General features: G+C 38.1%; 3 protein-coding genes across 3 annotated transcripts; 2 read left to right on the top strand and 1 right to left on the bottom strand.

Moving 5' to 3' along the window:
• On the top strand, positions 240-5,616 carry LOC104699874 (ATPase 7, plasma membrane-type). Its single transcript, XM_010415269.2, has 22 exons — positions 240-332; positions 545-651; positions 774-893; positions 996-1,094; positions 1,234-1,371; positions 1,443-1,577; positions 1,668-1,847; positions 1,935-2,141; positions 2,225-2,344; positions 2,440-2,559; positions 2,649-2,771; positions 2,880-2,984; positions 3,087-3,231; positions 3,318-3,473; positions 3,555-3,793; positions 3,883-3,915; positions 4,007-4,088; positions 4,184-4,344; positions 4,426-4,638; positions 4,732-4,914; positions 5,014-5,189; positions 5,314-5,616. The coding sequence occupies exons 2-22, from the start codon at positions 598-600 to the stop codon at positions 5,411-5,413; spliced, it is 2,889 nt and encodes a 962-aa protein (XP_010413571.1). The 5' UTR covers positions 240-332; positions 545-597; the 3' UTR covers positions 5,414-5,616.
• Positions 6,216-8,593, top strand: LOC104699872 (palmitoyl-protein thioesterase 3). Its single transcript, XM_010415267.2, has 12 exons — positions 6,216-6,300; positions 6,447-6,547; positions 6,747-6,831; positions 6,937-6,988; positions 7,079-7,099; positions 7,190-7,294; positions 7,365-7,427; positions 7,531-7,596; positions 7,681-7,719; positions 7,794-7,913; positions 8,001-8,093; positions 8,186-8,593. The coding sequence occupies exons 2-12, from the start codon at positions 6,457-6,459 to the stop codon at positions 8,468-8,470; spliced, it is 1,020 nt and encodes a 339-aa protein (XP_010413569.1). The 5' UTR covers positions 6,216-6,300; positions 6,447-6,456; the 3' UTR covers positions 8,471-8,593.
• Positions 8,571-13,270, bottom strand: LOC104699873 (protein ARABIDILLO 2). The gene is made up of 10 exons (XM_010415268.1): positions 13,230-13,270; positions 11,234-12,885; positions 11,069-11,149; positions 10,584-10,715; positions 10,255-10,470; positions 10,048-10,142; positions 9,805-9,868; positions 9,554-9,729; positions 9,150-9,456; positions 8,571-9,075 (listed from the first exon to the last, which is right to left on the bottom strand). Exons 2-10 carry the CDS (start codon positions 12,749-12,751, stop codon positions 8,860-8,862), a joined length of 2,805 nt encoding a protein of 934 aa, XP_010413570.1. The 5' UTR covers positions 12,752-12,885; positions 13,230-13,270; the 3' UTR covers positions 8,571-8,859.

Genomic DNA, 13,270 nt, shown 5'->3' with positions numbered 1-13,270 from the left:
TTGGTAAAGGAATATCTCAGATCATCTTTTTTTTTTCATCCTTATTTTTAGTTTACATTTTTACGGTAACAACAATGACAATTAAAAAAAGAAGAAATATTGAATTAATGGCGTTATGAATGAGTCAGCTTTCTTCCTGCATTGGGTTAATCTGGCCGGCAAATCTTTGAACTCGTTATTATATAGACCTTATTGTCTTCTTTATATGTTTGCCTACATTACACATTTGTCTGAACTCCCCGATTTGCCCCTGGTTTTTAAAAGCTTGTCTTGTTTCCTTTGTGAAGGGCTAACGGGTGATGCTTTGGTGAAGGTTTTTTCTGGTCCTCCTGGTAAGTGTTTATTCTGCATTTCTTGTCTTTGATTAACGTCTGCATAGATTTCAAATTGTTACTTTTCGTCTGAGTTGAGTATGTAGAAGAAAGTGTTAAGAGGGAGATGCTTGATGATAAAAAAAAAGTGAACTTGTATTATCTTCAGGAAGAAGGAAAATATGTAGTCTTTTAATGATGATTAATTAATTAATTACCTGCTGCCATTGTAGATTTCATAACTGAGTTTTAGTAACTTCCGGCTCAAGCAAAAAGGAAGTTCGATATGACGGACATATCAGAATCTCTCAAGGCTATCACCACGGAGAGCGTTGATCTGGTAAGTGATTTTTTATACCTCGCCACTTTTTTTGTTTGCAGATATTTGCTTAGGATAGCTCATAGCTATTTAAGTAATTATAGAAACTATGATTGATTGCTATTTCTCATGGATCGTTGCAGGAAAATGTTCCCGTTGAAGAGGTTTTTCAACATCTCAAATGCACGAAAGAAGGGCTGACTACCAATGAAGTGCAGGAGAGACTTACCTTATTTGGTTACAACAAACTTGAGGAGAAAAAGGTTAAAAAGATATAAATTTTCGATCTCACATTCATCCATTACTTTTCTTGTTCTCTCTTTTATTAATGTTATGTTGATCTCTCTTTTTATTTGGTTCTGCAGGAGAGTAAGATACTCAAGTTCTTAGGGTTCATGTGGAATCCACTTTCATGGGTCATGGAAGCTGCAGCCCTCATGGCCATTGGTCTTGCACATGGAGGAGTACGTCTTTTGTTCCTTCTCATGACTCCGTTCATTATTCAACAATACATAAATACATGAATTGTTGTTGATGGTCTCGGCTTACCGCAGATTCTTAAAACAATTTTAAGACTGATGAAACTAATTCTCAACTGTTCAGGGAAAGCCACCGGATTATCACGACTTCGTTGGTATTGTGGTTTTACTTTTGATAAACTCGACAATCAGTTTTGTAGAAGAAAACAATGCTGGAAATGCAGCTGCGGCTCTCATGGCTCAGTTAGCCCCTAAAGCGAAGGTATTTATTCCTTTTGTTGTGTTCATTTAAAATTTGATTGTAGTAGATTACTTATCAATCAACTGTTTTAGTCCATCCGCGATGGGAAATGGAACGAGATAGATGCAGCTGAGTTGGTTCCCGGAGATATAGTTAGTATCAAACTGGGAGATATCATTCCTGCTGATGCTCGTCTTCTTGAAGGAGACCCTTTAAAGATTGACCAGGCAAGTTCAACTTCTATATATGAGGATATCATAGCTCTGCATCCTTATCTCTCTTTCGGCTAATCTTGGCTAGTTTTCTATTCTCTCCAGTCAGCACTCACAGGTGAATCTCTGCCAGTGACCAAAAATCCGGGTTCTTCAGTTTACTCTGGTTCAACTTGCAAGCAAGGTGAAATTGAAGCAGTTGTTATTGCTACTGGTGTCCACACTTTCTTTGGAAAGGCAGCTCATCTTGTGGACAGTACCACCCATGTTGGCCACTTCCAAAAGGTTTGTTCACACTTTAGAGTAAAATAAAATTTTCAAAGGTTTTTGGAGTCAGTGACTAAATATAAACTTTTGTCTATTGATTTCCAGGTTTTGACAGCAATAGGAAATTTCTGTATCTGCTCGATTGCAGTAGGAATGGCGATTGAAATCGTCGTTATTTACGGTCTCCAAAAAAGAGGGTACCGTGTTGGTATTGATAACCTTCTTGTCTTGTTGATTGGTGGAATCCCCATTGCTATGCCTACTGTTCTATCTGTTACAATGGCAATTGGTGCTCATCGCTTGGCTCAACAGGTCAGTACAAGTCTTTAAGACAGAGTCAGTTAACTTTTGTTGATTTAGTGTTTCTGTATATATGACTTTACAATCCATTTCAGGGTGCCATAACAAAGAGAATGACAGCCATTGAAGAAATGGCAGGAATGGATGTTCTGTGCAGTGACAAAACAGGTACTCTCACGCTAAACAAGCTTTCCGTGGATAAGAATCTGATCGAGGTTTGCATCTTTTCTTCAACTTACTTGATAGTTACAGATCCTGATAGGTTGGGGACGATGATGTAATAAAAGCACTTTTATCTCTTTTGTTACAGGTTTTTAAGAGGGGCATTGACAAAGATATGGCTGTGCTTATGGCTGCAAGAGCTGCACGTTTAGAGAACCAAGATGCTATCGATACTGCAATTGTTTCAATGTTGTCAGACCCGAAAGAGGTATTGACTCAAGACTCAACTTTCCGTAAACTAGATACAACTAACTCGTATATAAACTATGATGTATTGATCTGATACTTTGTCTTCAGGCACGTGCCGGAATTAAAGAACTTCATTTTCTTCCATTCAGTCCAGCTAATAGAAGAACTGCATTAACGTACTTAGACGGAGAAGGCAAAATGCACCGTGTCAGCAAAGGCGCTCCTGAGGAGGTTAGAACCTTTGCTGTCAACTTTCTTTATAACATAGCTGTTATAACTTCATCTTAAGTTTACCCATTGTTTTCTGAGAGATCATTCTGATAATTTTTCCTTCTCTAGATTTTGGATATGGCACACAACAAATTAGAAATCAAGGACAAGGTACATGCTACAATCGACAAATTTGCAGAACGTGGCCTAAGATCCCTTGGGTTGGCATATCAGGTGAGGCATAATTAACTAGTTTTACAAGTAAATCTGCACTTGTTTTTAATGGAATATCTCCTGATCTGATTACGTTGTAAAAAAATCCTTATTCAATATTAGGAAGTACCAGATGGTGATGTTAAAGGCGAAGGTGGTCCATGGGACTTCGTAGCTCTTCTTCCTCTGTTTGATCCTCCTCGTCATGACAGTGCACAGACAATTGAGCGAGCACTTCATCTTGGAGTCAGTGTTAAAATGATCACAGGTACAAAGCCAGTCTTTAGCTCCTTTCACTATATATTTAACTCCTATACTACCGTAATAAATAGTCAAAAATCATAATAATTGCAGGTGACCAACTTGCTATTGCCAAAGAAACCGGAAGAAGACTTGGAATGGGCACAAACATGTACCCGTCTTCATCTTTACTCGCTGATAACAACGCTGAAGGAGTTAACATTGATGAACTTATTGAGAAAGCAGACGGTTTTGCAGGAGTCTTTCCTGGTAAAGTTAATTACTTTTAAACTACATTTGTAACTATGATCTTTCAGAAATATCTGACAAACACCTTTTTTTAATCGCTAGAGCATAAGTATGAGATTGTGAAGAGATTACAATCCCGAAAGCACATATGCGGTATGACTGGTGATGGAGTGAACGACGCACCTGCCTTGAAGAAAGCTGATATTGGAATTGCTGTGGATGATGCAACTGATGCTGCTCGGAGTGCTTCTGATATTGTCTTAACAGAACCCGGGCTTAGTGTTATCATCAGTGCTGTCTTGACTAGCCGTGCAATTTTCCAGAGAATGAAAAATTACACGGTACATAAATGCTTCAGCCTCAGTGACTTATTACCTGACAGTTTAAATTTAATGCTTAGATTGATACTTTTTTAACCTTCATTTTGCAGATATATGCTGTTTCTATCACCATACGTATTGTGGTAAGTTTCTACGTCGGAAATGCATCAGATTTTCACAAATACGTGGTCTTATATTCATCTGAGAACACAATTTTCTATGCCTATGTTACAGATGGGTTTCATGCTTCTCTGTGTATTCTGGGAGTTTGACTTCCCTCCATTCATGGTTCTTGTAATTGCAATCCTTAACGATGGTTAGTTACTGTTAACTTTTTTTTTATGATTTAGCTTAAGGATTTGCTGGTTCTTGAAGCATTAACTCTGATAAATTTGGTTTTATGTTTAAAAGGTACGATCATGACCATATCCAAGGACAGAGTCAAGCCTTCTCCAACTCCAGATTGTTGGAAACTCAAGGAAATTTTTGCTACTGGTGTTGTACTTGGAACTTACTTGGCAATCATGACTGTAGTGTTTTTCTGGGCAGCATACGAAACCAACTTCTTCCCTGTAAGCTACACATTACCCTGCTCTTTGTTTTGACTCTAATTTCAAGTGTCAGCAGAATATAACTTTCCCTTTTTGTGGTAGAACATATTCCATGTGAGAAACTTCAACCAGCACCATTTTGACATGAAAGACAAGAAAGTGGCTGCACATTTGAATGAACAGATGGCTTCCGCGGTCTACCTTCAAATCAGCACAATCAGCCAAGCGTTGATCTTCGTGACCCGTTCCAGAAGCTGGTCATTTGTTGAGCGTCCCGGTTTTCTTCTTGTAGTTGCTTTCCTAATTGCTCAGCTGGTAAAGAGACTTCCCTCAACTCTCTTATCCTCTCCCATAATCCCTCTTCATAATACAATTTGTTAATGGAATCCAATTGTGTATTTTTAATAGATTGCATCTGGGATATCAGCAATGGCAACTTGGCCTTTTGCTGGAATCAGAAGCATTGGATGGGGTTGGACTGGAGTTATCTGGATATTCAACATAGTAACTTACATGTTACTTGATCCTATCAAATTCCTAGTCCGTTATGCTCTAAGTGGCAAATCATGGAACCGAATGGTCGAGGGGAGGGTATGTAGTAGGATACAAAGACGAAATCTATTACTTTAAAATGTGGTACTTGACAATTAAATTGGCCTAACTAGTCTAGAACTCGTGATTTGTTTCCAGATTGCACTCACAGGCAAGAAGGATTTTGGCAAAGAAGAACGAATGGCTGCGTGGGCCACAGAGAAGCGTACACAACACGGTTTAGAGACAGGTCAAAAGCCAGTTTATGAGAGAAATAGCCCAACGGAGCTTAACAATATGGCTGAAGAAGCTAAAAGACGCGCAGAAATTGCAAGGTTAAATTTCTGATAGTTTTATCTAACATGTATAGTAGAGATTGTTGTTGGTCTCTAGCTAGATTGTTTCAGAGATATGATCTCAATCTCATGGGTGTTTTTAAATTTCTGATGAAAACTGCAGAATGAGAGAGCTTCAGACATTGAAGGGGAAAGTCGAATCATCTGCAAAGCTGAAAGGCTATGATCTTAACGATGTCAACAACAACAACTACACAATCTGAGAGAGAGAGAGTCTCGATCTCTGCTCTTAATTCATTTTATCATTTCTTTTTTTTCTTCTATATATGTATTACTAATTCTTCTTGATAATTACATTAAATTTGATATCTTGTTGGAAGAGGTCTCATGTTGTAATCTTTCATTTGATGCCTGTAACTTTATTACTTTTTTATTTGATGAAAATTCATATTTGAATGGGTTTTTGTTCGGCCCTTTATAAAGCAAAACACACTTTTAATGTTAGCTCTTGTTGCGGTCTCTCTCCATACGTTGGAAGAAGTATAGAATTTAAGTAACTAAATATTCAGTTATATTCATTGTATCACATTCAAGATTCTCGAGATGAGCTGCTAAAGGAAGGAAGAGCAATTAATATTAAATGTGTTGATCATGTAACTGTGGGATCTAGTTGACTGTCTTTTGATTTTGTAATGGATTTACCTAATGTAAAAGAATTCATGATTTACCATAATGTAAAAGAATTCATAGTTAACTAGATAACTCTTGTTTTTAATCATCATTCGAAGATAGCTAACTTTAACAGGGTTACACCATTCGTAAGCACAGCAATTAAAAGAGAGAGAATCAAAAATGATTTGTTTGTTTTGTTTCTCTTATCAAATTGGAACTGCGACTACTGTTCTGTTTAATTTATAACACTCACCACACGCTCTAAGCCGCGCGTGGATAAGACAAGCCAACTAAAAGTCAACTAACTTACTAGCGCGTGTTACGCACGTGCTTAACTGCAGATAAGAAGAACACGCCACCACAAGAGTTAAATAAAATCTCATCGTACAAAGTACAGAGCGATCTTTGGAGATAAATATTTTATTAAATCCGGTCGGAGGAGACGAGACTAAAAACTTCGCCCGGGGAGTTTGTTCCGGTACCGGAGTTTCCATTTTACAAAATCTTGTTTTCTAGTTTCTTCTCCCACCAAACAAAACCCCTAGAGTTAGAGATTCTGTTTCCGGATAAGGAATAAGTTGAGTTTGATCGGTTTGTTTTGTCTTAAAATTCATCAAATCACAGGAAGAAAAAAATGGCGTTTCTTAAGGCAGCGATTATTGTTGCCCTAATCTTCTTCACTTTCCTCTCAGTTGCTTCTTCTGTTCCTTTCATAGTTCTCCATGGTAATTATTTTTTCCCCCTTTTCTCCTTAAGTCATTGGGATCGTTTTTGAATGAGTAGATAGATACAGCAACAATCATCTTCTTTTTTTAGTTAATTAATCATTCAATCTTTTTTTTAAGGGTATTTTAGGTTTTGGAATTCCCAAATCTGTGGAATAAAAGTAAAAAAGGGTTTGTGTGTGTGTTTTGCTTTCATCAGGAATTGGGGATAAATGCAGTAATGCAGGAGTGAAACAATTCACAGAGCTTTTAAGTGATTGGTCTGGTTCTCAAGGATATTGCTTGTATGTCCTCCCTCTTTATTTATCATACCACCAAACACTTTCATATATATGGCTCAAAAAATTTGGTATCAATCCATTATTTATTGTGTTTCTTTGTTAATTCAGGGAGATTGGGAATGGCTCATGGGACTCATGGACCATGCCCCTCCTTGATCAGGTAGTGATGTAACATGTTGGAATTGTATGAGTCTGCCGGAAATAAAATAAGTATCTGATTTTTGGTTTTTTTTCTTTGTGTGTTTTGCAGACATCTGCTGTTTGTGACAAGGTCAGATATATATATTGCATAAAGTGTTTGCTAAGTTTTGGCTTTCGAAAATACCATTTTCATTATATATGTAATGTTTTATACTATCAGGTGAAAAGTATGTCTGAGCTTAGTGATGGTTACAGCATTGTGGGGCTTTCTCAGGGTAACATGATCGGTCGAGCTCTCATTGAGTTTTGCTATGGAGCACCACCCGTAAGTCCCATAAACATGCATATGCCTATAAGTGTGTATCTTCCTCTAATGCAAAATTCTCTAATGATAGGTTAAGAATTTTGTATCGGTAGCGGGTCCTCATGCTGGTACTGCATCGATTCCTTTCTGCGGCGTAAGTAACTTAACTAACTCCCTCCAAAATTTTGGGTTCTTCTAGAATAACACTGCCATTGACATGGGAACTTTTTTTTGTTATGTTTTCTTGATTTTTGCAGGCTACCTGGATTTGCATCATGTTGGACAGTATGATCAAAGCAGAGATCTACAGCGACTATTTGCAGGTATGATGATGTTCAGGATTATTTTACCGCTTCTGCGTGAGTTTTCTGTTAAACTTAGACTTAGTACATCTGTTTGAGTTTCAGGAACATTTGGCTCCTAGTGGTTTTCTCAAAATCCCAACTGTAAGTTGTTTTCCTGTTAAAGGTTTAGAAGTGTCGACTTGTCGTTCTTGCTATAACTTAATGCCTTCATATAGGACATAGCTGGTTACATGGAAGGTTGTAGGTTTCTCCCAAAGCTAAACAACGAATATCCAGTCAAAAACTCTACTTATAAAGAGAGGTTCTCAAGCTTGGAAACTCTTGTGCTTATTATGGTGAGTCATCGAAGCTCGCTTCTCTGCTATTAACGTACAAGTTTCTATTGATGGTAATGCTTTATTTTTATTATTATTGAATATCAGTTTGAGCATGACACAATACTGATTCCTAAAGAGACCTCATGGTTTGGATATTATCCTGATGGGTCTTTTAAGACCATTCTTCCGCCGCAAGAGGTAATTTAAACTCTTCAATCATTGTTTCAAATGGCTTGGTTCTGCAGATACATCCGGGTATGGTAAATGGTTGGATTTTTTTCCTTTTGTAGACCAAGCTCTATACCGAGGATTGGATCGGTTTGAAAACCTTGGATGAAGCTGGAAAGGTGAAGTTCGTTAACGTCTCTGGAAATCATCTTCAGATATCTGATGCAGACATGAAGAAGCATATAGTGCCATACCTCTCTGACAAAGCATCATCGTCATCATTCACAACAATGTCAGTTTCCGAGTCATCTTCCTCATCCCAGTGGCTTCCAAGTGTAGGGACTGTTATTATGGATCTGACTGGTCCAGAAGTGGATCAGCTTCAGCTTGTGCTGCGTCATGTCTGATTCTGATGTTCTCTGTTGTTGTATGTCTTCTTACTAAACACATTCGTCATGTGATAAATCTGTAACTTGAGGGTAAAACAAGAAAAGTATTCCAAAATCCTTCTCCAAAGGTTCTTATATTAATGATAAAATGTCAAATATATATGTCACAAGAAATGGACAGAGCCTTGAAAGAAAAAGGGATGTAAGAACGCCATTGATCCCTAAGGTCTGTTATTACAGAAAATCTCCGAACGAGACAAAGAAACATAAGTCCACATATATATATCACAACAGCTTTCTGTCTTCAATCCAATCAAACATCTTCTGAGGAAAATTCTGATTCTTTGCAGCATGAGCCTGAAGCTTGACTTGTATAGTTTGAGAGATGCAGAGGTAATTCTATGACACTATGATTCTATGCAAATCCTATTATAAGATACTTTCTTTCCTTTAGAAGATTCTGCCTGATGATGCTCGAGATTGCGAAGCACAATTTTCGCAAAGATCCTGGCTCCACGAGGCACATTCGCAGCTGCAGCAGCAGAACGCAAGGCTCTTGCTTCTCCAGCGTTCTGCATCAAGCTTGCGTGATGCATTGCGTGACGACCTCCAGGTATTGTAAACTGCAGTTTCATCGGTTAGTATTCAAATGCAATTGATTTCACACAAAAAAAAAAATTGGAATTATGAAACATACCTGAAGAAGCGCAAAAGCTGCACAAGCTTTGAGTGTATCATCATGGTTTCGCAACATTGTAACAAATCTTCCAATTTCGGAACCACTGCATCTCAAGTGGCCAGCTTCTGGGATTCGAGCTTTCTCTGCGACTTGTGCTAACATAGATGGAGCAAATGATAAAGCACCACCTGTAAAGATTTGGTGCTCCATGAAAGTTTTAATAAATGCTCCAATGTGTTTAAGAGCCATCATTCTAGCACCATTTAAGGTAACACTTTTAGATGCACTTTCCGATGAAGTCCCTATCATCGCGTATTCATCCATCCTGTATAATAGATACATAAGATAAAAGTTAGATTTAGTATAACAGAGAAATATGCCAAATATGTATCTTTAATGTGATATTATGTATCTTTAATTACCTTCCATCAAACATGTATGCCAATGCTAATGCTGCCATGAAACGAGCCATTTTGGAAACAGAAGTCAAACAGAGGTGAACAAGTGATTTAACTCCCCCTTCCTCCACAATCCGCAGAGCGTTACCAGGATTAAAAGCAAGATTCCACAGAGCTCCTGCAGCAGTTTCATGTACATCCTGGAAAAGGTAAAAGCTGGATTAGATGAACTTTAAAGGGTATAGGACATGGGAACTTATAAGGAAACAAATTACCTCAGCTTCAGATCCTGCAAGAGCAATCAGAGGCGGTATACCACCATCACGACCAATTGCAATGCTGATAGAAAAATATCATAAAATAAATAAACAATTAATGGATTGTCATTAAGGTTTTACGTAAATCGCTTTTGTTTTGATGCAGCTCGAAAGCTGCATTAATATATACAAGCTGCATCAATATATGCACACATCCAAGCATACAATAACAAATAAATAAATAAATTCAAAGGGCTGCACCTGTTTGCTTCTGAGACAGATAGTCCCCAAAGAGCACCAGCTGCTCTCTCTTGGAGACCTGTGGATGCATTTGAACAGGACTTCGCAAGTGCCACCTATTATAAATTATATGATCAGAAAAAAGTGATAAGTTGCCTGAAGGTGAAGCTGAAACATATAAATGAAATATATACAAAATTAAAACAGATAGAAAAGGAAACATATTACCAAGGCTTCAACACCACCAAATGCAGCAATGGATTCTCGATTCTTGTCATCGAATGATAAATTCCAAAGAGCGCCAGCAGCTTCCTGTTTAACACCATCATGTAGCGATTGCGTAAGCTGAACAAGAGCATCTAGTGCACCAGCCTCTTGTCCAACAGCAGCATTATTGTTGTTGCTATCACCATGAGCAGCCAGATTAGCCAAAGCACGAGCCGCCTGAAAAAGGACAATTTGTTACAAACTCAGTTCACTAGCATTCGCCACTCAAAATTTCACAAGCAATTATTTTTTTTTAAAATAATTATGTGCATTCGAAAACAATGACGTACCTGTTCTTGAGCTCCTTCATACTTGCAATTCCGAGCTAACATCACCAAGGCATGAACACCTCCTGCTCTTGCAACTTCCGTGCTGCATTTATCGTCTGCTGCTAAGTTCGCTAATGCCCCAGCAGCACGTTCCTAATCACACAAAAAAGGTATATATATATTCTTTTAGAAAAAAACCAATAATAACACTAAAATAACATAGTCACTACTAACTAGCACCACAAAATAAGACTACCAAATCTAGCAATCTTTGTATTTCGTGAACCTTGTCTCTACAACTTTTCTATAATTATAAACCTAGAAACCATAACACAAAAGGATAAACTAAAGGTTTACATTATAAATCCATGTGTGAACAAGTAGTAGTTTTTATAATCAATCATCGTATATGAAAATCGTCAATCGCAATAATACGTAGCCAGAAGTGTTAATTTTGGATATTTCCAAATCAAAAGTGCAAGGTTTTAAAGGTGGCAAGCGTGTACCAAAACTCCATCACAGCCACTTGGCCATCTAAAGATAAGATCGACTAACGCATTCACTCCTCCAGCTTGAGCAATCGCGTTCTAATACAAAAACAAGAAACAACAAATGTTAGTTAAAAGAGCAAAAGGTTCAGGTGTGTTTAACTCTTTATAAGAGGACCTTACCTTATGCTCCTCTCCAACAGAGAGATTCCAAAGCCCACCAGCAGCTTCTTCAGCCACAAGTCTATTCATAGACTTTGCCAAACCAGCAAGAACACTGATCCCTCCTTCGTCGGCAACGGCCTTTGCAACTTTAGCATTTACTGACAAGTTTGCAATAGCCTTTGCAGCTTCTGATTGAAGACCTTCTCGCCAAGATTTAGCAAGTTCTAGAAGAAGTCGGATCCCTCCATCTCGCATAACTGCTTCGGCTCTTCCACAGTCTATACTAGCATTCTCATCATCAACAACGATGAAAGTTGCAAGTCCTGTGGCTGCTCGCTCTTGGACATCCTCTTGTGTGCTTTGCATTAAACTGAGAAGCAATGTAGCTCCCTGATTCAGCCAGAAATCGTTAACTCCTTGTGAACTGCTCTCTGCAATTCGTAGAAGTGTATGAGAAATGATCCACTCAATCCAAAGCATTATTTCATCGATGATTTTATCCTTTTTTATCAAATCTCTCCAGTAAGCAAATATATCCTTTGGTTTCTTTGAGTTGTCGGCAAATATAGAAGCCAGCTCATCAAAGGTATTGGTAAACATAGCAAGCAAGACCTTCCCTTTGAATTTATTGGAGATGAAACTTTTATCCTCTTCGAGAAAAGGGCAGTTTAAAGCACACAAAACTTTCAAGCTCTGTGATGATTTCAACAACCGTGAAACTGCAATATGGTCAATGGTGGTTCTGGAGACATCCAAACAGGTCAATTTTGGTAGCTTCTCCCAGTTATCTAATGCAACTTTCCACTTTATGTTTGTTGTCCCGGCAACAGAGAGGTAGCGAACAGACACAACTTTTCCCAGTGCTTCTTCGTTGATGTTCAGGCAATCTAAGAATCCAAGATCACTGAGCTGTGGGCAATGTTTGGCCAAAGATTCTATAGCCTCAGAACTAACATCCCTCATGCCAGAAACCCGTAGCTTTTTCAGTTTAGGACAGCAAAATGCTATAACTCTTATAGCATCACTAGTGATCTTCTCACAGAAGTCAGGTCCAAGTTGAAGGCTCTCAAGAGCTTCATGGCGTGCAGCAATCATAGACAATGTAGCATCTGTAATCTTCCTACAATAGTCGCCGCTAATTTCAAGCAGTTTCCTTGCTCTCAGATGAATGATGGCATCAGCAGAGTCAACGCCACGAAACCTTACCTTCTGAAGATGAGCACACCGAGTTGCAAGAGTAGGTGCCATTGAAAGATCAAACTTGTGAGCACGAAGATCCAATGAATTCCACAAACAAGAAGAAGCACCAAGGCTTCTCCATGTCCTACAAGTTGATGCTAAGCTAGCTCTATCGCGATAATTCAATCGAGTAAACAGATATAGTACTGTATCATAAGGCAAACTAGTCCAATCCGCATAATCTTCAACCTTAGGTGCAACATCGTCGTCGCCGCCAATCACAGGATAACGATAACTTGGTGAATCAAGCTTGTTCTTTCCTTTCTCTTCCACTCTCTGCCGCACCCTACGACTCATATCTCTGATCAGATGTATAAATATACACACTCTAATGTGAAATCCCTCTAGCAGCTACCAAAATTAAAACCACTTTGGTTATAACTTATAGAAAATAAAAAACAGAACCTACTCCGCATAGATATAATCCAAACCTGTAGAAACAAGAAGAAACATAAAGATCAAAACAACTCCCTCAATTTGTAAAATTTAGAATAACCCAATGGTTAGCTCCCAAAACTAAAATCCAAAGAGAAACCAAATTCAACAAAATGGACAGAACTGAGAATGAGAACAAAAACCCTCGAATAGACAAGACTTAAAAAAGAAACACAAATCTCTGGCCTTTACTATTCGAATTCAATTCAGACAAAGCTCCATTGGAGATTAAAGAAAGAAAAAAAAGTGAAAGAGTGATGATGATGGTCGGAGAGAATTCAGGCGAGCCTAAAGAAACTGTTTTTTTAGCACACAAAAGAGGGAAGAGGGCAAAACACACCTTAAAGTAATCACCTTTCGAGAAAAAAAAAAAAAAAAAAA

Source organism: Camelina sativa, chromosome 7 (genome assembly GCF_000633955.1).
Source record: "Camelina sativa cultivar DH55 chromosome 7, Cs, whole genome shotgun sequence".
NCBI classification, from domain to species: domain Eukaryota; kingdom Viridiplantae; phylum Streptophyta; class Magnoliopsida; order Brassicales; family Brassicaceae; genus Camelina; species Camelina sativa.
The sequence above is the reverse complement of the archived record's forward strand: the minus strand, read 5'-3'. Positions and strand labels throughout refer to the sequence as shown.